The sequence below is a fragment of the Nymphaea colorata genome, chromosome 11 (genome assembly GCF_008831285.2).
Source record: "Nymphaea colorata isolate Beijing-Zhang1983 chromosome 11, ASM883128v2, whole genome shotgun sequence".
Taxonomy (NCBI): domain Eukaryota; kingdom Viridiplantae; phylum Streptophyta; class Magnoliopsida; order Nymphaeales; family Nymphaeaceae; genus Nymphaea; species Nymphaea colorata.
This window is the reverse complement of record NC_045148.1, coordinates 14,931,243-14,957,561: the sequence shown is the minus strand read 5'-3', so window position 1 is coordinate 14,957,561 and position 26,319 is coordinate 14,931,243. Positions and strand designations below refer to the sequence as shown.

At 38.5% G+C, this 26,319-nt stretch overlaps 2 protein-coding genes across 2 annotated transcripts; both read left to right on the top strand.

Moving 5' to 3' along the window:
- The first annotated feature begins 8,496 nt into the window (after positions 1-8,496).
- LOC116264006 (uncharacterized) lies at positions 8,497-15,592 on the top strand. The gene is made up of 6 exons (XM_031643878.2): positions 8,497-9,348; positions 9,573-9,784; positions 11,346-11,640; positions 11,737-11,822; positions 12,443-12,534; positions 14,632-15,592. Exons 1-6 carry the CDS (start codon positions 9,037-9,039, stop codon positions 14,877-14,879), a joined length of 1,245 nt encoding a protein of 414 aa, XP_031499738.1. The 5' UTR covers positions 8,497-9,036; the 3' UTR covers positions 14,880-15,592.
- Positions 15,593-18,715: 3,123 nt separating this feature from the next.
- On the top strand, positions 18,716-25,818 carry LOC116264004 (kinesin-like protein NACK1). Its single transcript, XM_031643877.2, has 15 exons — positions 18,716-18,869; positions 19,652-19,930; positions 20,026-20,115; positions 20,217-20,317; positions 20,422-20,535; positions 20,622-20,703; positions 21,015-21,082; positions 21,169-21,228; positions 21,307-21,431; positions 22,980-23,178; positions 23,364-23,489; positions 23,574-23,639; positions 23,732-24,682; positions 24,782-25,104; positions 25,250-25,818. The coding sequence occupies exons 2-15, from the start codon at positions 19,699-19,701 to the stop codon at positions 25,575-25,577; spliced, it is 2,865 nt and encodes a 954-aa protein (XP_031499737.1). The 5' UTR covers positions 18,716-18,869; positions 19,652-19,698; the 3' UTR covers positions 25,578-25,818.
- The last annotated feature ends 501 nt before the right edge of the window (positions 25,819-26,319 follow it).

Below are 26,319 nucleotides of genomic sequence, written 5' to 3'. Positions count from 1 at the left end.
TCTTAATTTCCTCTCAAAAAGTCAAAACCATTTCCCTTGTCATTCTAGAGAAAAGTTGATAAATTAAAAGCTTCACTTGAAGGCTATGCTATTATAGAATTTCTCATTTTTGAAAGGACACAACATATATAAACAAAGTAAATAATTATAAGAAATTATGTAAAAATATGTATAAATAAATAAAAATTTTGGTGCACCATATGTAATCATGACTTATCCGAAGGCAACAAGCTCACTATAAGTGGTGGCCAATTATTCAGTTTGAACTAATTATCGACCGCATATTCCTTTTAAAAAACTGAAATAAATTGTCATCAAGTTAGGCCGCATCCATTTAGCACGCGGTTGGTGTGTGTATGTATGTATGAATACATGTATATGTGTATATCAAGAATTAAAATTTGAGAGAATGTCGATTGGTGTCACATATGAAACATCACCAGCCATAACAGATGTCCTTGAAAATTTAAAATGAGATGCCGACCAGCAAAGCTCGTTATAGGTGCACGAAATTTTCTTGTATCAATAACAAAAGTACCCTTCAGTCACATAAAAAAAACAAGTTGTTTTTACAAGATAAAAATGAAAATTAGAAAAAAATAAAATAACGACAAAAAAATTTGTTTTTTTACATTGCAAAAATATCCTCCTTATTTTAACACAAGCGACTCACACATAACGGCTCATGCAACTTTTACATGTTATATGCACCATTGTGTGCACAAAAATTTGTATATCATATAATGACCAGAATACCCCTGATTATGAAAAAGAAAATACTTTTTTATAGGGATAAAAAATCATGAAAATGTTCAAAGTAAAAAAAAAAATGTTTTTAAATTTCTAAATACCCCACCTCTCACTTTCTTTTTCGGAGGTGCACATTTGTCGCGTGGTGCACCAAACTTACTCTCGAATACAAGGGAAAGCGGTTATATGCCTGTGATCTTTCGACACTGCACTAGTTATCTGGTTGACGACTTCTCTAGCACCCCATAATTTAATATCATGAATGGATACTTTACTCGATTCTGCTTGATGCTACAGAAAAAAGTTTCCCTTCGCTGAGGAAACCATTTTATCAGTTCAGTTTCTATTTCCTAAAAGTTTCTTTCTTACTAGTTCTTAGAAAAATTTGCTACTTTGAAAGTTACCAGATCTACTGCAAAAAAAAGGGGTTGAACTCAACGTCACAGTTTCCATGCAAGTTAGTAGTAGGCACGCCAATTATGTTGGTGGCAGTGTGATAAATAATTGGATGCAAGAAAAAGGATATGACGATATGTCAGTCATATTCTTAAAGTAACTACATTTTCCACAGGCAAATACTGGAGTCTCACAGATCGTTTATAAGTGGAATCTTTCCGCTTAGGCTTGTCAGTCATTTCATGCACAACAAGATGATTCGATGAATGACGGCTTCGATGCATGAGCAAGGTGACCTAAATTATATATTTGTTCAAGTAGCTGAGACATCCATCAAGAAATTGCTTGTATCACATAGACACTTCCAGACATTGAAGTTTTGTTTTAATTTTGATATGACAGGCAAGTTCATGTATGGCATGTTGAGGGCAGCTGGGTAAGTGTCTTTGACCAGTTACCTGCTTCAAGCCAAAATAAGAAGCTTTCCTCTCTAAGGACATGGATGCCAACATGCAAGATGGACTTGGGCAGGTCCATATTAGTTTGGATTTGAATCCACCTCGATGATAGGGAAGCAGACCCGGCCCGGACTGTGGTCTTCCAGCCCCGATATGAATTAAGAGGATTAGATTTCCTTAAACAACTAGCAAGTCAACTTCAACAACTCGAGGGAGCTCTTGGGGAAGACGCTAAGCTTCAGGTAACACTGCACAAGAGTCGAGTCGAGCTCGGTTTGAACTCGAGTCAAGCTTTTTATAACAAGTTTGAGTTCGACTCGACTACACAAAACAAGCTCTAACTTGACTTGTTTAACTCATTTAACTTATTTAGTGTTAACTCATGTAAGCATTAACTCGTGTAAAAGTTAACTCATGTAACTTGTCAAAATTTATTTTTACCATAGAAGTTAAAACTGGTGATTCAGTGAACCGGTTTTCGCAAATATTATATAGACTACTCTTGCGAGTCAAGTCGAGTATAAAAGAGCCGACTTCCTGAAACTCAACTCGACTCATTTATTGTTTCAAGTATATTTGTAAGCTCGAACTCGACACGAGTCTCACATTTCCAACTACTTTATATGGGTTCCAACTGTTGTGGACAACTACATGAAATGGACTCATACCAATGCCACTATCTTCTTATTCAAGGTCAAAACTCAGTTATACGTACAGAGAGAATTAATGGAAGTGGTTCTACTCCCACTTCCTTTTACATGATCCAAATGTACGAACTCATTTGATCAACTTCAAAGAATAATACGAAAAGCTACAGATTTTTAAGTTCATGCATATATATATATATATATATATATATATATATATATATATATATATATATATATATATATATATATATATATATATATATATATATATATATATATATATATATATATATATATATATATATATATATATATATATATATATATATATATATCAGAGGCAATCATGTTATAATGAACCAGCAAATGCGGGACTTGTGCTCAAAGTTGATAAATGCGAGGAACGCCTCTAAAATTATGGCAAAAGGGAGGCTCTTCAATGAACATTTCCCTTCATAACTCTTGGTGTTCATTTTGATAAGGACTTGGGCCTAATTCTTGGTTGTAGTCGAATTGAGGACATAAACTGAAGCTAGGGCTGCACAATGAGCTGAGCCAATGGGGGCTTGACTCAAACTCGTACGATAAAATTGGGTTCATGTCGAGTTCGAGCTTACAAATATACTTGAAACAATAAATGAGTCGAGTTGAGTTTCAGCAAGTCGATTTGACTCGCACCGGTATTCTATATAATATTTGCGAAAACCAGTTCATTGAATTACTAGTTTTAACTCTTAGGGTAAAAATAAATTTTGACAAGTTACATGAGTTAACTTTTACACGAGTTAATGCTTACATGAGTTAACACTAAATAAGTTAAATGAGTTAAACAAGTCAAGTTAGAGCCTGATTTTGTGTAGTCGAGTCCAACTCAAACTTATTATAAAAAGCTTGACTCGAGTTCAAACCGAGCTCGACTCCACTCTTGTGCAGCCTTACCTGAAGCTTAGCATCTTCCCCAAGAGCTCCCTCGAGTTGTTGAAGTTGACTTGCACACTACAAGATGGCCTATAGGACTTGACCTCTAAAGCCTCCACGGCGATAGTGGAGTATGCACGAGTGTGGATAAGGTCCAAACAGATGCACCCTCTTCGTGCTCATTTTCTGAAAAACCATCTTCATCATTCGCTTTACTGCTAGCCTTTTGGGGGCCTACCTCTACTGTGAGAAAGATGTTGTTGAAGTCAAGAATTTTGTATAATTCTCGTTCATCCCATTTTATTCCTTGGGTTTTTCCTTTTTCCTGGTAAAAGTTTACTTTGTGCAAACAATATCATTATAAAAGCTTTGAAAGCTAGGACGCACGACACGAATTTTTTTAAATATATTGAAGGCTAAAAGTACCAAAATACCTTAAACGGTAAAAAGGAAAAAGGAAAAGGATCCCCTCTCCTTAAGGACAAAATCGGAACAATCGAGAGTTATTCTCAACAAAGAAAACAAAACCCTTAAACGAAAAAGAAATACCCTTCTAAGCTTCGTTTAACATAGATCACAGGCAAATGCAAATGCAAATACAAAAGTATTTTGTACGAAATTTTTTAATCGAGGGGAGTCAGAAGTTCAATTTTATATGTATTTAAATGAATTTTTGGCAAGTAGCCTGTAGCTTAGCGCCTGGCTCGTACACACAGTCGCATCTCTGTGCTATGAGGAATTCCTTCATTTCAAGAGATGAAAGAGTTATAATGACACAATGAGCAGAAATTCCAGTTGTTTCCAAAGACCCCAACTGCTTCCTGTAGCTTGTCGTCCATTATGTCTGAATGAAGATTATGCACCACACATGCACATCAGGGAGAGAGGTAATAAATGATAGTAACAAATAAAATAAAAACGGATGGCTGTTGAGAGCAAATTAATCAGGTGAGAGCTAATCAATAGCATTAACTGGTGGAAGTTTTTAGAGTGGAAGAAATTGGTATCTTGATGGCACTGACAGACATTGGTATTAGGTATACTATAAATATGAGTGGACCATGCACGTGTCCATGTGAAGTCTGCCTGGAGATTAATCTTTTTCGTGCAGTAATTAACAATTGATTATGGTTTTGTGTTTTCAAATTAGTTCCCTGACCTTTGGACGGTTCAAATCCGAAAACTCTATCTTTACATTACTACGTAACTGTCAAATTAATCCCTCCTTCCACTTAAACTATGCACATTAATCCTCGATGCTAACTTTATCGACGAATTGAATGCTGCTTTTCTGTAAGCATTTAAGCGCCGTAGCAAGCTTCCTCAAAAACATTATTGATCAACGCAGAAAGAAGATGCAGCATTTGTTGTAATTCGTAAAGGACATTATTGAGGTTAGTCGACGTTGGAGAATTAGAGATGGCTTCAGTGGGGAGATGGAAGGTGATGGGGCGAAGATGTCAGATGAAAATTCAGGAGGAAGAAATGTGGGTGGAGACTCCGGTGATTCATGTGGACGATTTCTTGGTAGGCGATCAGAAAGATGATGATGGCAGAGAATGAGAGGAGTCGCCTCCACCGACTTTAGGAGCTTTACGTTCAATTCAATGAAAGATTCTTCGAGCAATGCCCCTATTAATGATATACATGTTATTATTGTGTAGCGAATTCAACTATTTCATTCATTCGAATGATTTACATGTGATTGATGATGACCATGAGCAGTCCCATACCTACTGTAATAATGGGAAAGGCATGGAGATGATCTTATGCAGGTTGGATTCGGCATTTGTGAGTGGCACTTGGGGAAGACTGCCAATCTGCAAGTTTTCTCTTACAGTAGCAACCAGAACTATGTCTGATAGCAATTCGTTCTCTGATGGTATGGCAGGAAAGTGTCCAATTTTATGGCAAAAGACTATTTCTAATGCCGAATTTCTGGTTGTCAAGACTTGATTATGAGAGTGGTGTGCATATATGTTTGCACTATACACGGACTGCTGACTGCTGAAAAAAGGTCACTAGCAAGTTTAATGTGAAGTTTGGGAGAAATGGTTCCTTGAAATATTTATAACCGGCGAAGGAAACTAAAGAGAATGTTACAGACAGATAGCAGGGAATGGGTATTTCTATGTTAAATCGTCTACAGGCATAGATTTGCAGTTTCTAACTGCAACCCTGCAAAAGAGGTGATTGAGTTTTCTCTGTATAAAATGAATGTAAATGTCGCTCAATTTTGGAATTACAACGCTGCTCCTGAATTTTGGGACTCGTTGATCCTTTTTTGAGGTGATTGTTTGTATTTTTTTGTATCTTCTTCTCTGATCCTGCATTCTCTATTCTTTGCTAATAAAAAGGCTAGGGGAACCTCACTCCCCCGCAGCATCGCTTTGAATACCTGGCCTATCAAATCTCAACCCACTTCATCGTCAGTTTCAGTTCATAGCTAAAAAGACTATGAATAATGACAACTTGTAGTATTATAAAATGGTAAATAAGCCCTAAAGTTTTCTTGAATAGATTTTATTTAACTAAGGCTCTGCTCAGGTCAGAGTGCTCTAGTCTACCGCCTTATGAGACATGAGTTTAAACATGGTGGACCCTAAGTCTAGGTGTTGAATTTGACTCTAATATTATCAATTATAACAATCAAATTTCAACTTACCTAAACACTTTAGTAAACATGACCTCAAAATGTTAGGCCTTAAATATATGTGTTGAATCTTTAAATATATGTGTTGAATCTGACTCTAATGTCAATGATAAGGATCCAATTCAAACTGACGTGAACACCAAGTTCACAACCAACTTCGGTTTTTACTTTAAAAAATTTGCTAACCAAAGTAACCAATAGTAGGGCAAGCAAGAATACAAGCTTTTGAAGGTTTTCTTTAAATATACAGTAATATTCTCAAGTCATATCACACGTATAGAATATACAACCATACTTTTGGGTTTCAAATGTTCAATTTAGCTGTGACCACCCAAACCAACATTGGCCCATTTCAACATGTTCCATACTTAGCTTTAATTCGTCCATATCTAAAAGGATATTTTTACCTCTCAACATCTTAAAATCTAGTTTTTACAATGCTATTTTTAAGTCATATAACACTTATAAGAAGTGGATGTCATCTACCTAGATACAAGTCCCTATCCAACTTCATAACTAGCACTTTATGGCAAGTGCTCTGCATATTCGCCCCCAGTTATGGCGTGCCCACTGAATCCACTTCTCTCTCATCGCAAGCCGCTTATACTTTTATCCCTGAAAATGTGGACGTCGTGCTTCGTTTCATTTCTATTGAAAACGTTCTGAAAAAAACAGGAGAAAATAGATAAGATTCACTAGTGAAAGCTTTTCCCATGTTTGGTTAAAATGGCAGAAACCAACAAAACGGAGAAGAAACTTTTGATTGTAAAGCGTTTACTCTTTCTTAAGAGCAATTTAAGTCGAATATAAGCAAAAGAAGCTCATGAATCCCGAAAGAATAAATAAAGATGGTGGAGGAGATCATACAGAGAAAGTCAGCCACAAACTTTACAGAAGGATTCATGTACATAGCATTTAATTTTCAACAAGTAGTTAGTAGATCTTCAACAAGTAGTAATGCTTTCCAGCAAATCTAAATACGATCGGCTTCCACCTTTTGATCGAAGACAGATGTGCATCAAAATTGGGTAGTTGTGAGATTTTCATCCAAACATTTACAATTAATTCCAGAATAAGAAGAACACTCAAGTTTTAATTAAAGGAAAAATAGTTTTGCCAGTGTGAAACATCAATGGCTCTAATGTGGGGGGTCACATTAACTTTCTGCAAAAATAATAATAGTAAAAGACAGCTTTGTAGATTCTTCTTTTCCATGTTCTATATAAGTCATGCTTCTAAGTGGAAAGCAATTGTTTTCGTTTATTCGCACAAGATTTTGCAAGATTACGTCAATAATTGAGCTTCTTAAAAAACACTTTTCTAAATGAGATCCCTTCGGTTCCAAAACTATAGTCTCTGAATAATTGACAATGATAAATGAACACAGTTTGTTAAGCAACGATCCAAACGCAACGCTATCCGATAGGACCCGAATCCAGAAAGACTGCGGTGGATGTGGTAGATGACACAGCATTGACGCGCTCGACGCGTGGCAGCCGTCGAAAAATTTCAGAAGAGAATTTTGGAAAACCTGCAAAATTATTTGAGCCAACGATTTGGCGGGCGGCCGTCACCGTCCAAGGCGTCGGGGAGCAGGCGTCAAGGGCGTCAAGCGCCAAATTGGGCGTCAGGGCAGACGGGCCCCCTGAGCATATCCTCCCCACGATTCCTGCCACGTGAGATGCCACGTGGATGCCCTCCGACGTGGCTCCCTGCCCCTTCACTGGCGCGTGGAGGTGCCGTAGTGGACCGGAGCGCAAACGTCCAAGGCCTGTCTCAAATCTCTATGCATCTCGCCACGTGTACGGCTGTGGTTCCTCATTCTGCTTCCCCCCCACACTTTGTGGTCTCCTTCCTCTCGTTGCAATTTTTTGGATCGATAATGTCAACGCGACTTGCCAGTCATGGACGGAAATGGCGCCCAAGACCGGTTTTACTGTTTGCCCATTTAGTTTGGCGGAAATGACGGGAAGTGATGGCCCTTGTGGAGGTAAATTTTTCGTGACTAGATGTGTTTTAATGACATTTTAGATCGCCCCCATAGCGTTCTTAATTATCGTATTAGGGCTGGGTGGGAAGACCGAGTTCTGTTGATTCGATCCGATTTGGACTCGATGGGTCCTGCAATGCTCGTCGGTTCTGGATCTTGACCAGCTTTTGTGGGACTCGAACCAGGTCCGCACCCAGTTACGACCGGACCTTACTAGACTCTAGCACGGACTTGGATTGGTGTTGAATCAACTCGATCGGTGGCACCAAGTCTGGCTTGACTGGAGTTTAACTTTCACAAAAAATACGAATCAGGACTGACGAAAAAGAACCGACCCGATATCAGGAAGTTAAGTCGCATGAGTTTGTTATGGAGAGATCAGAGATTAACAACCGGACGACGCATTGTCTATTATGCCCTCAAGAAGCCGTCTATATTCAGCCATTGCCATTTGGCATCGCTGGAACCCAATGACGCGCCGCGACTCGGTGTGTTAACCCAAGTGGGTCGGTTGGCGAGGTCTGTACGCGGCAGCGCAAGGCTGGTGGGTCCAGCAATGGCTCGGAGTGGCGTTTCAGTCATTTCACCGCACTCGCCTCAGTGGGAGGGGCAAGGGGTGGAATTTCACTCGCCCTCCATTTCCCGGCCTCATCTTCCTGCGAGGTCGTTAAAAAAGAAAAAGAACGAGGAAAAGAATACGAAGAGAATTTCTTTCTTTTTTAAAATAATTTGCAAATTTTCCCGTTTGTCTTCCTCCTTATTTCTCCTCCGCCTCTGATTCCGCCTCCTTCCTCCGATCATTCCTGCTGTGCGATTCTCGACAGGATTTCCGTGAAGTTTCCGCCCCTCGATCCGCCGGAAGGGGGGTTGGTTTCGCGGTTTTCCGGCGGGTTTCGATCGTTTCGCACCGGAATAATACCCTGAATAATTGGGGAAAGGATTAGGGTTTCCTCGTCTACTTAGGTTTAGGTCTCTGTTTCTCTCTGTGTCTCTCTCTCTGTCTGTGAACATAGTTTGCAGATCGCGATTTCTCATTAGTGTTTTCCGTTTAAGGAGCATAGATTGGACTAGGACGCTCTTTCTTCTTCATTTTCTTGGTCCTCTCGAAAATTCCTGATCTCGGACATTATTGTTGGCGTTGCGTGGTCCTCTGCTGTGTTATTGTGGTGTGCGGTCTCTGCTTTTCCTCTCTTCCTTCTCCATTAGCTTTTTGCATTAAAAATGTTGGGAACGGGATTGCAACTTGGGCGGAGTCAGGGAGACGAGAGGCCCTGTAATCCGATGAGAGTTCACCGGAATCAGCAGCTTCAGAGGGCGCTTAGGAGCGCAGGCATCCAGATTGCGGAGCCGAAGCCAGCTGTGGCACCACAGCAGAATAGGGAACCGGACAACCGCACAGGAACGGAGGAATGTGCAAAGCCTATTCCCATGCCGGTCCCTGCGGCAAGTTTGCAAGCAAAACCGTCCTGCGGGAACCTTAATCGGTTCCTCGAGTCGACTACGCCCTCTGTGCCTGCGCAATATCTGTCCAAGGTCACCTCGTTGCCACTTTCTTCGACTCTTGGTTTTCTGTAACTGGATTTCTGGTCTTTCTTTTTCTATTTTCTTTAAAAGAATTATTTTCTTGGTGGAGTTTTTAATTATTTTCCTATTAATTGTTTTGCTTTTTTCATTTTCCCTTGGATTTTCTTGAACGTCGTTGAATGATATTCTGAAGTTGGCTGTATCTTTTTTTCCTTGGTTTGACGATTTCGTAGACAAGAATGAGGGGACGGAAACCATATGATGATGGGTTCCAGCCTTTCTTTACGCTGGGCGATTTGTGGGAATCTTTCAAGGAGTGGAGCGCCTATGGTGCGGGAGTGCCACTGGTCTTAAACGGTAGCGATTCTGTAGTGCAGTACTACGTGCCCTACTTGTCTGCAATCCAAATATATGCTCACTCCTCCAGGACCGCAACTAAACAGAGGTAGAACTAGATATGTCTATGACCACTGATCTGCTTTGTGTGATCTGCAGTTACTGGTTTGATTTTTTTCTTCTTTTCGATTTTACTTCCTATGTTGTTTGCTGGTTTGATTCTTTCTTTTCTTTTCTGTGCTTCCCGTATATGTCTGCCTGTTTGACCTTTTCTTTCTCTTTTCTTTGTTCATTTTCTCTTTCTGCATGTGACCTCTAAACGCATTATGTAATTTCTACTTTTTTTTTTGAAGCGTTCTTGTTGTAATTAATGTAAGGGATGTAATTTTATTTGTTTTAGACATGCCTGAGCAGTTGTAGACGTGAAGTAGGTTGTAGCATTGATGGTTGCATTATGTTTATTTGCCTCTGTGCAGTTGGTGGTGGTGAAGCTGCCTTGTTTTGAACTCTTTATTGGTTCGTTCTAGCTTATGGGTTCCTCGCTCTGGAAATGCATATTTTAGGCACGTGTTTATTACTTGCCAACCGACATTTTTTTTTCTTTTTTTTTGGTGTGTGTGTGTGTGTGTGTGTGTGTTGGTGGGGGGTGGTTGTGGGGGTTAAAGCGATAATAGTAGGATTAAATGTTTACAGTTTCTTATTGGAAGAGTAGTCTGTAACTCTTTATCATTTAATTTCCATCTTTAGTTATGTTTTGTTTTTGTGACCCATTAAAGGCCGGTTACATTTTATGAACAGGTTGTGTTTTCAACTTAGTTCCAAAGTGTTTTCGTGAGCAAATTTAGAAGTGAACAGAAAACATTTTTCTTATGTTTCCGTGATAAATATTTATTTTTAGTTGTATTTTTTAAGTTGTATCCATTGGTTGATAGGTCACGTCACATGTGTGTCAAATGCCATGCGAATTAATGGATAACACATGATGGTTTATCAATTCTCAGATTTTCTATTGTCATTTTCAATATTCATGCCTAACAGGCATGACAAAGTATTTCTTAGGCAGATCAGATCCTAGCCGCATTACAAGTAAGGAGGCGCAACACCAAAGAAGAAAATGAGATTTTCAGTAGCCTCTACTAGAAGTATCCCGTGGTGGTCAACTGGCAGGGTATATCATTACATAGTGTATGTGTAAGTATAGTGGGCATGCTTGGTTCCCCTAGCATAAATTGGATCGATAAATACCCTTTTTCTGCTGATGCAACCTCTGACCTTCCTTTCGTGAATAGTTTGTGTGCTTTATGTGGCACATAAAGCCATGTAAAACCCATGTAAAATATATGATTAACAAAGATACCGGAAACAACTTCAACTTAAGGTGGATATGGTATTAAACTGAAATAGAATATCCATGTGACAGTGTATAAACCCACTTATTTTGCTTTGTTGATATGTTTTTCTGATGCTCTATAAACTTCTAAGTTTGAAGCTATGCAATTGTAATTGGTGTACAGTTCTTGAGCTATAAATATTTAGCAAAGTTTTCATTCTTCCTCTGGCTTGTGGAATGCTAGTTCAACCTGCTGCTTGAACTAGTAAAAAAATAGTAGTTTACGTTGTTTCAACTTCAAATTAGTGCTTACATTTTTTTATTTTTGGTCATGATGTAGACGTCCTGGTGAGGATAGCGATGGTGATTATTACAGAGACTCTAGTAGCGATGGAAGTAGTGATTGTGAATATGAGAGGGGTATGAAATATACAAGGGAGCACTTGAAGAGACACCATCCAGGAATGGAGGCCAGTCTTAGAATAGACAGGCTGTCTTTAATGCAAAACAATGCTTCCTTTCAGGAAGGATTTTCTAGTGATGACAGTGATGTTGCAAATTCCCAATCGCCTTGCTTGCTCTTTGAATTTCTTGAACAGGATCCACCATATAGCCGTGAACCATTAGCAGACAAGGTAAGTCTGTCTATCTTATCTGTTCCCTTATGCAACTAACTCAAGTTTCTTTTTTTTCCTTTTTTGGTATCTTTTCCTGATATATATGAATTACAGATTGCAGACCTTGCTCGTAGATTTCCTGATCTGAAGACACTTAGAAGTTGTGATTTGCTGTGGGCTAGTTGGATGTCTGTAGCTTGGTGAGTTCATTTAACATTTCTGCATTGGATAAGTTACATGTCCAATGCAACTTTGTTCTAACTGAGAAACTAATTGAACATTTTAATGTTCTTTAGTTGACTTTATTTTGAACTTTGTCTGTTTGCTTTCTACCTTCATCTGCTAAACTTTTGGGATGATAATGACTGTATTTTTATGACATACTGTTTTTTACTTCACAAATAATATGCAACCTCTGCGGGAACTCAAGTTGGAATAAGTTTGCTATTAAAAATATTCCCAAAAGCTTTGTTTTTGTAAAATTATAGAGGTACTGTAGCGAGACTTTTTTCTTTTCCTAAAGCAAGGATTTTGGGATGAGGTTCAATTAAAAGGATGGGAGTTAAAACTTGATTTTCTTTTGTTCAAATCATTTTGTCTTTGCCAAGTGAATTTGGGCTTGATTTTTTATCAGATACTTTACTTTGACTGGTGCTAGAGGTTGGGTCTGGCACTTGAAGAGAATGGATATTTATATTAAAAAAATATGAGGCCAGGATTTTGTCACATTTTTGTATCTGTTTATTTATTCATTTGTGGTGAGTATATCAATCTTTTCTTCTTCTTCTTTTTTTGTTAATATTTGATGTTAAAAATGCAGGTATCCAATATACAGAATACCAACAGGGCCAACCCTGAAGGATTTAGATGCATGTTTTTTGACTTATCATTCTCTTTCAACACCTATAAAAGGTGAATGTGGTTCTCTTCTTCCTTTTACTTTTCCCTTATCTTGTTCTTCTGCTGCTGCTGTTTTCTTCCCCAATTCCAAACACATACACTTCTTACAGTTCCATGAAAGTCTTATTAGAAGTATCATTATCCAGGACCTCATTTTAGTATCCTGCAAAAGTAACTGTTTGGACTTTAATCATTCTATGATGTGAACATATACTGTGTATGCTGAAGGATGTTTTATCATGTTAAATTACTGCTAAGGGAGCAGAAAATGTATTGTATTATAACTAGTACATAGTAATACTTTTGCATTTGCATCGTATGAGCGATCAATTGTTTTCCCTTCTGAGGTAAGAAAGCAAGGACAGACGGTAGTCCAAATTGTGAGGAGGAAAATTGATATGCTTTTTCTCCTTTTTCTTATATTGTAAGAGACTTGCAGAAATAACCAAATAGTTTAGAAGTGTTGTGAGGGACATGGCTTCCTTAATGTGTTTCCCTTTTCCCTTCTTTCATTAGAGAAGTGATGTTTGGGTCTTGTTTCTTTGAACAGTGTTGTCCCTTCCAATCTCTGATCGAGAGATCACATAGAAACAATGTTTAGTAGCTTGCTGTTTCCCATGGGACTGGACTTCTTAAAATTGAAGAGTTTCCCTTGCCAAAGTTTTGCTGAGAGCAAGATCGAGGAATGGTTTCCTAAGAAGCTGTTTAATGGCTCTAAGTGAGAACTTGTAAAGCTAATTTCTTTACCCTTTGTCAAAATATTCATTTTGAACGAAGATGAAGTTTTTCGGTAACTTTTAGTACATTTGATTTTATGCCAAGAACAAAAGAGCAGCCAATGTTCAAGTCTTAAGATTATTCATATGTCAAAACAAGTAGGATTAGTGTTTCGATTTTTTAGATAAATAATAGTTGCTATTCTTGGAAGCAAGTGCTTAAAATGGGCTAAAGGAAATAAAAGCATTAAGAAACTCTGTTTATGACCAGTTGTTAGGCTTTGTAAATGTTTTAGCTTGGTATATTGTGCTCCTCTTTCAGAAAAAGGATGCACAACACAATGTAGAAGGACCCATTTGATATGATGTGATGTTTTGTGAAACATCATATTGAAGTAGCCTCCCAGCCTGTCTGCTAAAAGGCAGCTGGTAAGTGGTAATAAATTCAATAACTGTTTATCCAATCAACCTCTTTAGAGTTTTAGTCTGTCAAACTTCCTTTTGGAAAAATATTTTCTTTTTTCAACTCTTCCTGCATCAAGAAGTCACTCATTTGTGATTACTACCTTGAAAGCTAGAAGATGATTGTCCTACAAGTCTTGTTGAAAGGTTTTTTAGTCAAATTCTTACTATGGTATCTACTTTAGATTGTGACTACTTGTAACCTGGTCCATAAGCATAGAGCAGGACCGTATCCTGATTCATCTTGTCTGAGTTTAAACGGCGCTGTTTTCCTACTCATCCATGCCGTACTTTTCACGTCATGGCCTTTTGATGCTTATTTATAAAATGGTTTCTTGTTGCTAGTTATATGAATTGGTGAAACACGCAAGTCTTTCACAGAACGAAATTTGCTCAGGGAGCATTGTCATTTTATGCTCCCATAGTGCAACTGAGAGTCTTCTTGGTAGTTGCTATACTTCATATCTTGTCTCAACTCTCAGTGACAAGAATCCTGCTTCAATCTGGCTTGACTTCAATAATTCATCTAATGCCATTATTGGAAAACTTCCTAGCGTCAGCAGCTCGATCCACAAGTTGGACAAAGGTGACAGCCTGCTGCAGGCTAAAATGGTTTGCAAAAGATACAGTGCTCCACCAGCTCATTGAGTCCCGATAACCTGATCTATTAATAGGAGTGACTTGATCAGTTGTTTGATAGGATTCACTTGCTCTTTTAAATGGTGCATCATGCATGAATGGCTGGATTCTGTAGTACTCCCACTTTTATGACAGGAATTTAAGTTCAAAAAGGAGGATGACAAGCTCTTCTCTCACGTGAAGACTAAATTGTCTGATGTGTCATCTAAAGAAGTTTGTTGTCAGTTTACTTATTTCCTATACGTGTCTTATATTGGTTCATTTATAAAGCTTTTATGCTTAATTGGTGCAGGTGGAGATAATGATCAGGTGCCAATTGTCAATTCTGTACATGTATCCCACGGTTCTCCAATGATATCTCTGCCTGTCTTTGCCTTAGCTTCATACAAGTTCAAAGGTTCTGTTTGGATTCCTAACGGTGTAAGCGAGCGACAGCAGACAAGCTCCTTAGTGCAAGCTGCTGACAACTGGTTGAGGCTTCTTCAGGTTGACCATCCAGATTTCCAGTTTTTTGCCTCTCATGGCACCCTACGCAGATGACACTTGAGTAAGGACCTTGGACTCTCCTTCAATGCAAAGCCTGCTGCCAGAGATTAACCTACATCCTCCAGGTGACTTCCGGGCTCATGACCCAAGAGCATATGGATAATTCATGCTGTTTGCTAGTGAGATATTGTGTCCTATGTTCCAAAAAAAGAAAAAAAAGGAAAAATAACTAGAAAAGAGAAAAAAAAGTGAGAAATGGGGAACTGCATGAAAAGAAAAGAAAATAAGTCCAGAGCAGATGAATGTAGTTGCAGTGTTAAGCAGGCGATTCAGTTTTTTACTGCTGCCATTGGTTATGGGAAATATGTTGTATCTACTAAGGCAGAAAAGCTGGCTTCTGTTGCATGGATATATGGATAAATCATAATCTACTTCAATGCACGGGGAGAACCGAATTGATAGCTTGCTCTGGGTGATGAAAGAAGGGTTTTCGGTAGATTGTTTGACAGTTATATTGTTGGGTTATTTGTCAGTAGTCTCAAGAGGATTTTGGTACTTTAAAGATATGATGAGAGAAGGTGTTTCAGGTACCCTCCCATTATGTCGGCTCTTGACTACCAGCTCTTTGTTATTCTGAACTCTGAACCACGTTATAAATTTACGTGAATTTATGAAAATCATAGTTTAGATATTTTTTGCTCTATGTATTGTTGCTTCTCGTTTCGTAATACTTTGTGCTATTAATATGAATAGATGTTATTCCTTTACCTGTTCTACCCCACAGTCCGCTACCACATTTCTTAGGTTATTTATGGATGTAGATTTAGTAGCTTCGCTTGGGACCACAAAGTTTCGTGCTCATCCAGGGGAAGTTGAAGTTGTTGAGTGCCTGTTGGGTGCTGACGCTGTGGTTGCACGTTGTCTCGTATTGAGTCTCAGCTGCTCCTATGCGCTGCGAATTTTGAACATTTCATGCTAAATTATTCGTTAGCTTCCACAGGACGTGGAGGGGTCTTCCGGGCATTGACCGAAAATGTCAGCCTTGGTTTTCAATTTCGCTAGTATATCTTATGAGTTGTTCCTGCTGCTGCTGGTGTTCATGGATGGTATGCGTTGGGTTTGGCTTAGGTTGTAGCCTTCTGTGACCCTGTGTGTGCATCTCCGGGCTTTTATCTTCTCTGACATGCCTAATAGGTTTATAACTGTCCTTCTCGTGCAAGCATCATCATTCATGTCTGGGACTTTTTTCATTTAGCACCAGGAGGGAGCTCTTTGCCTTTTGAAAGCGTCATGGTAGGTTGGAAAGAGTGCGTTTGGTAACTTTGGTATGGTAGTCAAAGTGGAGCCGTGCTGTAATGTAGACAAGGGTTTGGTTTTCATTGCATCACTCATGAAGTCATATTTCGGTTGATCGATGCACTCGTTTTGCTTAGCATTAAGTAATCAGCTCCAGGCATATATGCGCGTTTCTACAGGACACGGCTTGAAAAAGGAAAGACTTCATTAGACCTTCATTGAACTGAAAAGCGAATGAAATCCCTCGCCTACATGGTTTGTACTGTTGGCAACTGAGGTGAAAGCGAAGGTTGCTCTTACAAGTTCGAATAAGAAAGTTATGCTCCGGGAAAAAGAGAACAACCGAATCCAATGTTATCAGATGCACGTCTTTTAATCTATTCTAGGTTGAGGTTAGGCTTCTTCGATGATCTCAGTGAATCTCTTTTTTGGACATGTCAAAACGTCTGTGAAGGTCACAGTTACCATGCATCTCTCTCTTTCTCTCTCTCCACACCAAGTGACTCAACCAATTCGTGTTATAGTAACGTCCTCAGTTCGATTCCTACAGAATGTTATAAGTTTGAGTAAGCTAGCTATATCTTTCACAATGTTTAATACAAACAACTGGTTTAGTTTACTGAATGCCTTTTTTGCCTTTGTAAAGTAGGTCTTTACCTCAATTCTACTTGGTCCTCTTTCGTTAACAAAAAAAAAATGCAATAATCATTCCACTGCCTAGCTGGCCTGAACTCTCGACGGGTCTCGTAGGGCTCGTGCTGGCCTTGCTTGACTCGTGAACCGTAGCTGTCACTTGCTCGTGTCACGTCTATTCATTACTGTCTTTGGCCCTCCCTAAATAAGGAAAGCCCAAAGAGCCATGAAGAATGGTGTGTGGGTATTTATGCAACTGGCTCCTCTTATGCTGGGAACCGTTGTAAGCCCCCATCAGTTTTTGAATCAGAAACACAAAATTTCACATTACGATAGGATTTTATCTTCTTGAAGAGCGCCGACTTAGGCAACTCCTACCAGATTATGCCAATAGAAAAAAAAAAATCCTAACCGCCATATGCTTGACCTTTTTCAACTAGAAGATTTTAATAGACTGATGGACCCTTTGTCGCTTGAAGCAATGCCGCTGGGAACTTAGAGGATCATCTATGGAGTTGAACCAAATTACATGCCTTTGCAAACAATGACTCGTTCAAATTTATAATGTAGGGAAATTATGGAGCTTTTTGCAATTTTGATATATTGACTCTGATTTCCACGCATTTATTTGAGTTGGACTCAACTTCCTCACAAACACTTTAACGTGAGCATATAAGTGGGGATCCTCGCGGTTGATTGGATAGGAGCCCCTGAGTCTCAAATTTAACATACAAACACATTTGGAAATCGACAGCCACAAAAAATGTCAAAAGTAGTCGAGTTTAAAAATATTTTCCGTTAAAAACACGATTCAAAGGCTGACAATTCATGAAACCAATTACGCAGGTTAATGGCGCGATCAGATTTGACGAAAACAATAAAAAAATAATACACGACTACCAGTAGCTGCAGATAAGCATATGATTGTAAATTAATATGGTACTCTCCAAGCATGGAGCTGGAGTTACTTGACTGCCCAGATGGCCGGTATTCCACATTGAACAAACAACAATAGACTCCTTGACAGGAAATGAACATTTCTAATGGCTTATCCGGGAAGCCAGTATGAAGCTCGCACTGGAACAATGAAGAAGGCTAGCTATATTTGTGCCAACAGAGTTATTTTTCAACTTCAAGGAAGAGATAAGTATCACATTAAAAAAAATAATAATAAGACACCGAGGAAAAACAAAACTTTGAATGACACTGCAGAAGCAAATGAGTAGGCTGGCTCTAGCCTAACATCAAGGGTGTTGTTGGTAACAATAAAAAAAGAGTTTAAGAAATGGAGCGTGGGAGAAATAAGAGGTCTCTTTTCAGTTTACAACTAGAGACTGTAGGCTTCCCCTTGAAATGGAAACAACTATTTTGAACGTTACCATTGCATTTCACTTTCAAGGATGCATTTTGGACCTCAATCGGCCAAACTAATATCCCCTATTTGGTTCTCTCTCTCTCTCTCTGTTATATATATACACACACACATATATATATATATATATATATATATGTTTGTTTTTTCAGGATCTAATACCCATAAAATTACGTAATTCATTTTACATATACCAGTCGATATGAGCAGTACCTCGAAGAGGTTGTATCCTCCATGGATGAGCCCTTTTGGTCAGGTCCAAGTCCAGGTGGGACACACTCGGTTCCGCATCTGACCCACTGAGCGAGAATCCAAAGTGGAGGGGCATTTTAGTCTATTTGAAGTAATGCCGGTGGCATTCACGAAACGGCTGCCTGCCTCCCGCTGTTCCCAACGGTATGCTAACCCTCACTAACTCCACCGAATATTCAAATTAAATAACGGAATTCCTAAATTTTTAAAAAATGCGTGAAGAGAGAATGTGACTTTCAACGGCTAGTTTCTCTCTCCGTCTTTTTCCCATTTTGTTTTCTCTCTCTAAAACGCTTTTTCTTTATGCCCATTAAGCCATTTAACGCTATTTGCTCTCTCTCTCTCTATCTCTGAATTCTTTGTCAGTTTTTCGCTTCTTCTTCCTTCTCTGATCTTGGCGACTGTCTACTCTAGTGGCTGGACGATCGAGGGTCTTTGTAGAATTTCTGCCGGATTTTTCAGGGCAATCGGGAAATCCGGCTTGATTTTTGGTGAGTTTTTCTTTCCGTGTCTGGTGTTTGCAACTGAACTCTTTTCCTTCTTCATCTTGCTCTCAGATTGGTTGGTTCGCTGGTTTCCGTAGTGGTGCCAACGAGAATCTTAGGGATTCCGTTTAGGGCTTCGGATTCTTGGTGGAAAATTTTGGGTCTTCTTCTGATGACCATTTTTCACCTGATCTTCGGCTGATAAACTGGGAAAGAATGAGTTCGCTTTTGGATAGAACTCCCGCTTTCTCCCTCTCGCCCTCTCTCCCCTATTACAAGGAAATACGTAATTCTTTCCCAATCCTGTAAAATAAGGTTCGCGTTTCTTACCTTTTAGAAGAGAACTTTAGTCTTGTAAGAGTTTGTCTATCAAGGAACACAAAGCACTTTCTCCATTTTTATTTCTTGGCTCTCAGAAACTTAGTAAATGCTGATGTTTGGCTATAAAAAAAAAGGTTTCTTGTGTCAATTATGTAACTAGGAGCTCCTTTCACTTATAGAGGACGTAAAGAATCGGCAATCTGTTCTCTTTTCTCTCAAATATTGTAAATTATTATCCTATTGTTTTTTTAATTAATAAATGAATCGAAAATGCAATGACGTAGTCTTAGTCTGGTACCGTTTCATGGTCTGGGAAGTGTTCCTGGGCGTCAATAAGCACTGCTCAAAAAGTGTTGCTGCAGTTTTCAAGAGAACTGTTGAATTTTAGATATTCGTCTGCTGGTGTTGATGTAAATCTTGTAAGATTTGATGTGGTTTCCTTATATTTCGAAGTCTCGTCGTCACAGTTTCTTAATATAAAGTATAAACATCAAGGAGGGTCAAGCAAGCAAATATGACCGTTAAGACCCCAGCAACCCCAGCTTCAAAGATAGAGCGTACGCCGATCACCACGCCTGGAGGACCCAAAGCTAAAGAGGAGAAGATCTTTGTCACGGTTAGAGTGCGGCCTCTTAACAGATTAGAAGAAATACAAAAGGATCAGGTAGCTTGGGAATGCACGGATGACAATACAATTGTACTGAAGAATCCATCTCACGAACGAACATCTGCTTCTTATACTTTCGGTACAACTCTGGCCCTTTCTTACTTGTTTTCTCAAATATTTGGGCTGCTTTCTTTTCAGATTCATTTCTAAGTATGCTGTTGAACTGCCAAACAGATAAAGTTTTTACACCAAATTGCCTGACTGAGAGAGTTTATGAGGAAGGAGCTAAAGATGTGGCACTCTCTGCACTTACAGGAATCAATGGTAACTATTTTTTATTGAATAACAGACATACTATGCGTTGAAAGAACAAAAATTATCATTTTCCGGTCTTAATATTTCCAAATTCTTAATTTCCCTTCCAGCGACCATCTTTGCCTACGGCCAGACAAGCAGCGGAAAGACTTTTACTATGAGAGGAATTACTGAAAGTGCTGTAAATGACATATACAAGCACATAAGAAGTGTGAGTTGCTCTCTGACCAGATTTTGCTATACGTGTTTAGTTACTTTTACTGATACATGATTCACGTGATAGCTTTTTACTTGATTTTTTTAATTGATGTACAGACTCCAGAGAGGGATTTTGTGGTCAAGATTTCTGCTATAGAAATCTATAATGAAATAGTGAGGGATCTCCTTAAACCAGAATCAGGTCCACTTCGGCTATTGGATGACCCAGAGGTAATTGCAGAAATCTAGTTGCTGACTGCATAAGCTCTCCCTTAGTATGCAAGTTTTCAGTTTTTAGCTTTTTGGTGAACTTTCAGAAAGGAACTGTTGTTGAGAAACTAGTGGAAGAAACAGCTACTGACGGTCAACATCTAAGGCATATTATAAGCATTTGTGAAGGTAATTCTCCATGGTTCTTCCTTATTGTTCTTTTTATCGTGCCTAAACTAAAGCCACTTGTGGTCTGCAACCCATAAAGGTAATATTTCCATTCCAAGTATCTGACCTGACAAGTGACAAGGAGCCTGATCAATCAATCCCTCATCTTCCACCCTCGTCCGAATGAGAACGGAGAGGGTATACTTTTAAAATGCATCAAGCTGATGCAAGCTTATGTTTTTGTACATGTAAAAAATTCTCCCTCGTTTGCCAGCTCTTACATATGTATGAAATTGTAGTTTCATTTTGCCCTCAATTTTGACTTGTTGCAGCTCAAAGACAAGTGGGTGAAACTGCATTAAATGATGCCAGCTCTAGATCTCATCAAATAATCAGGCTGGTCAGTTAACTTTTCTCATTGTGTTAAGGATTTGATTAATTTTGTTCGTTCAAGTTCTATTGACCTTTCTTTAATGTGGACTCCAGACTATTGAGAGTAGCCTCCGTGCAAACTCAGGCTGTGTGAAGTCCTTTTTTGCAAATCTTGTAAGTTCCACCTCTTTGTTTGTAAATTTTATGTATATAATAGCTTGTACAAAAATTTAAGTTAATGCTTGTGGGCAGAACTTTGTGGACCTAGCAGGCAGTGAACGAGCATCACAAACACATGCTGATGGTATACGGCTCAAGGAAGGCTCACATATTAACCGCAGTTTGTTGACACTTACTACGGTGATCAGAAAGCTCAGGTTGTATTTGATTTAGTGTGGCCACTAGCTTCAAAACTTTGGTTGGATGTTATCCTTGAGTTTTTAATTGTCGTTTATACCATGCATTTTTTCTTGCTAACTTGCATGTACACGTCAAACAGAAAAATGCAGGTCTAGCTTTGTAACATATCCTACATACCCTTTCTGGATATTTAGTATTTTTCCTTGGCCATTTTAGGTTTGATAGTTATCTTTTGGGATTTGTTTAATTATGGCCCTGCACTACTGACAATAAGAATTTACTTGACATTTAGTTCACAGCACTGTCATAATATCACGAGATTTTAAAAAAAACTCGTGATATTTACGAGAAAAACTGGTAAAACGAAAGAAACAGAAAAATCTTGTGATACTTCAAAAATCTCGTGTTTTTTTCCAGAGATTTTGTGATTTTTTAAATTTTAGCATTTTTTAGAATTTTAAGGATTTTTTTTAATTTTTTAATTTTGAAAAAAATACTGATATTTTTTTCATTGCTTTCCTGAGAAAAAATAACTTCGATGAAAAATACCAGAGAAAACCCTCAGCTGATATTTTCCCAAGAACGATATTTTGTGAATGCACATTTGCCTTGTCTTACAGCTCAGTTTTAAAAACGTTAAAGCTTGGCAGGTGCCAGTTTTCTTGTTTTCACTTCCATGCGAATGCTAATGAGAATCTGTTTGCAACTTTAAGCATCTCATTTTTTCAGCTAATTGTCACAACTTGGACTGTGCTGATGCTTTCAGTCAAACTTGTCAGTCACCCAACTCAATTGTCCAATGCACCTCATGGACCTTGTCTAGATATCACCTTGTCTAGAGATGATTTCAGCCAATCGTAAGATAAATTTGGTTTATGACCACATCTTTCAGGAAACTTATGACCACATCAAAACTTTCGATACACAAGGCTGAGGAGATCAATTAATGTTGTCTCCTATCTTCATTGCATGGGAAAAATTAAAGGAAGGAAGGACTTTACTCATATCCTCATTGGAGAACCCTCTGAAGCTCAGAGGGAGAAAAAAGCTCCTAAAAATAAATAAAATTCAAATTAGCTTCTTCTTATCGAGTGCAGAGAAACCACAACCAAAACCCATTGCCAGCTCCCAAAAGGTGGAGAGGGAGGGAGGGGGTGTGTGTCCTAATACTGCAGAAAAAGGTGGGACTGAATTTCATGAGTACGCATTTTTTGGTAGTTTTTTTTGTCTCAACTTAGTAATTTGCAATAATTTAATACTACATAAAAACATATGCAATATCCTGTCTTTGTAGTAATCCTTTTGTGATGATTTCAGATAAAATGTCCCCCATGCCAAATATTTGGACTATAAAGAGTTGATCAAAGTTGTGTTTACCTATGTCCTTTAAAGTGTCATGTCTGATGCGTTTTTGATGCATAGCTGCATGGCGAACATGCCATCTTGATTGGGGCTTATTTCTTAAGCGATGTGTCTAACCTAGAAAGGCCCTGCATGTTCAACATTTTGTTCTACTTCATTGTAGTTTGTGCTGTTTTAACTAATGTTTCTCCCTCGTTTTTCAGTGAGGGAAAGAAGAATGCTCACATACCATACAGGGATTCAAAGCTCACACGCATTTTGCAACTTTCTCTTGGAGGAAATGCACGAACAGCAATCATATGTACTATGAGTCCAGCATCAAGCCACGTAGAACAATCTCGCAAGACACTCTCTTTTGCAACGAGTGCAAAGGAAGTTACAAACAGTGCCAAAGTAAACATGGTAATAAATCTTGATTACCTATGCACTCTGTTGTTAGTTTTGTCTTTTCTTGATTGGATCCAAAGGTCTTTCTTTCGGACAAAGAATGTCATTTATTGGCTTCTGATAGAAAGGTCTTTCTTAGAGACAAATAATCAGTCATTTCTTGAATTTTAATTGAAATGTCTGCGGTTTAACTGTTTCAGGTTATCTCTGACAAGCAGTTAGTTAGACATTTGCAGAAGGAGGTAGCTAGGCTTGAAGCAGAGCTACGCACTCCAGAACCATCAGCGGAAGCTTTGTTGATGGAAAAAGAAATGGAAATCCAGAAGGTAACATCAGATCTATTTAATATGGTACTAATCTTACTAAGCCATAGGCAGCTTGTCTGCTAACATGTTCTGGTGCTTAATCAGCTGAAGAGTGAAAATGAAGAACTGAAGCGAAAGCTGGACGAAAGAAAAGCACTGGACGAGCGGCAGGTAAGAACTCTATCTTATAAGTTCATTTGTTTATTCATTTTTTAACTGTTAATGTTGTTTATACTTTTATTTTTAACACTTGCACTTTTCAGGGTATGGTGCCATGTGATTCACATAACCGAGTCGTCAAATGTCTCTCTTTCTCTGGTCCGTTAACATCACCAGAAAATGGCCTTTGTGATGAAGCAGGGACGTTAAAAAAGTTGAGAAAGTCCTTAGCTAGGCAGCCAATGAGACAGTCTATGGCTTCTCCCTCTATTCTTGTGCAAGAAATACGGAAACTTGAGAAGTTGCAAGAGCAGCTTGGTGAAGAAGCTAACCGAGCTATTGAAGTTCTTCAGAAAGAGGTTGCTTCTCATAAGTTAGGAAACCAAGATGTGGCTGAGACTGTGGCAAAACTCCAAGCAGAACTAAGGGAGATGCGTGCTGTTCGATCAACAAATAGAGAACTTGATGTTGCAGAGATGGTAAATAACCAAAACACCAGCGCAACCTTGAAGGAAGAGATCAGTAGACTGCATTTACAGGAGAACTCAATTGCCAATTTGGAAGCTCAGCTTGAAATTGTACAGAAGTCCATTGACAAGCTGGTTTGGGCTCTTCCAAGCAATAATGCATCCAATGAGGAAACACCAAAATCTAAAATGCAACCGAAGAAGAAAAAGGTTCTTCCGCTGCAATTGAGCAATAGTGTTAACAAGCAACATTTTATAAAATCACCGTGCTCGCCTCTGTCATCATCTCAGAGTGTTTTAGAGTCAGAACCTGAAAATAGACCACCAGAAAATGATGATATCACATCATGTGAAATGTCACAAGAGGCGCATAAGGTTACACCAACCAGAAGTGAAGATGGTGATGAACCATCTTCGAGGGAGGGAACACCTTGCTATCATCGTTCCAACTCTGTCAACGTAAGAAAAATTCAGAAGATGTTCAAGAATGCAGCTGAGGAGAACATAAGGAGTATAAGAGCTTATGTTACAGAACTCAAAGAACGTGTAGCTAAACTGCAATACCAGAAAAAGCTCCTCGTTTGCCAGGTATCATGTTGAATAACATTGATGTGAGAAATGAACTTGAAACAAGATTATTTGATTTTTTATATTTATGCACTGATTAAAATGAAATTGAATCCACAGGTATTGGAACTTGAAGCAAATGATAATACAGGAAATGAAACTGCACCAGACGAAAATTCATCTGATATCCGCAACTCTCCTGCATCATGGCACATATTTTTTGATAATCAACGGAAGCAGATAATCCAGTTATGGGATTTGTGTCAAGTATCCATTATACATAGAACGCAGTTCTACTTGTTATTCAAGGGAGATCCAGCTGATCAGATTTATCTGGAGGTGGAAATGCGCAGGCTAACCTGGTTACAGCAACACCTTGCAGAACTTGGAAATGCCAGCCCTGCACAAGTAGGAGATGAGCCTGCAATATCACTTTCTTCCTGGTATTCTTCAAAATCTTTTCTTATTTTGATTTAGTTATTCCTCCAAGTATTTTTCCATTTTTGTCATCGAAATGCTGTCTTTACAAGTTTGCTTTATTGTTCTGCTCATTACTTATATATCTGTATCTTGTCTTGTCATACACAGCATGAGAAACCTCAAGCATGAAAGAGAAAATCTTGCTAAAAGAGTTAACTCTCGCTTAGCTCCAGAGGAGAGGGATAGATTGTACAGGAAGTTTAGAATCCCCCTAGATGGAAAGCAAAGAAAGTTGCAGCTGATTTATAGGCTCTGGATCGATCCTAATGACATGGAACACATTCAGGAGAGTGCTGAAATAGTGGCAAAGCTTATTGGATTTTGTGAAACTGGCCATGCTTCAAAGGAGATGTTTGAGCTTAACTTTGTTCTACCTTCAGACAAAAAACCATGGCTACTTGGGTGGAGTCCCATTTCCAACCTTCTCAATTTGTAAAAAACTTTTGACTCCAGAGAGTCTGTAGTCTGTGGCAGATGGAGACTTCTTTGCCTCCATCATCCATCCATTCGCAATTCAATTTGTATGCTTATGTAATAATAGAGATCATATTGATCTTCCATATCCTTGTCATCTTCTAAGCTAACCAATTAACGTAGCTTAGAAGGAGATCAGCAGATAACTTTTTTTCTTTAATGTACGGTTGATGCCAGTAAGATATTTTGTGCACACGTTTCCAGGATTAAGTGCCAAATGCTGTATCCCCGAGTTGATTGAGTGATCAAAATATTGTATTTTCAGGCAGTCAAAATGGTCACTTGTGCATTCAAGGTTGCAATTTTTTCCAATATACCTGAAAGAAATAATCCCCATTTGCAATAATGGTCTGATTGAATATTTGCTCAAACAGTCATAATAATACTTTCATGTTCAAAACATCGAAAATTTTTCTTGCTCAGTATACCTAATGCAAGAAATAATCACAACTTTTAACGTAGTTGATGGCAGTAAGATATTTTGTGCACTTTTCATATGAAAGTAATATTATACCTGAAAGAAATAATCCCCATTAGCAATAATGGTCTGATTAAGTCAAAATATTTGCTCAAGTAGTCATAATAATACTCGCATGTTCAAAACATCGAAAATTTTTCTTGCTTAGTATACCTAATGCAAGAAACACTTTGATGTAGTTGATGGCAGCAAGATTTTTGTGCACTTTTCACATTTCCAGATTGTG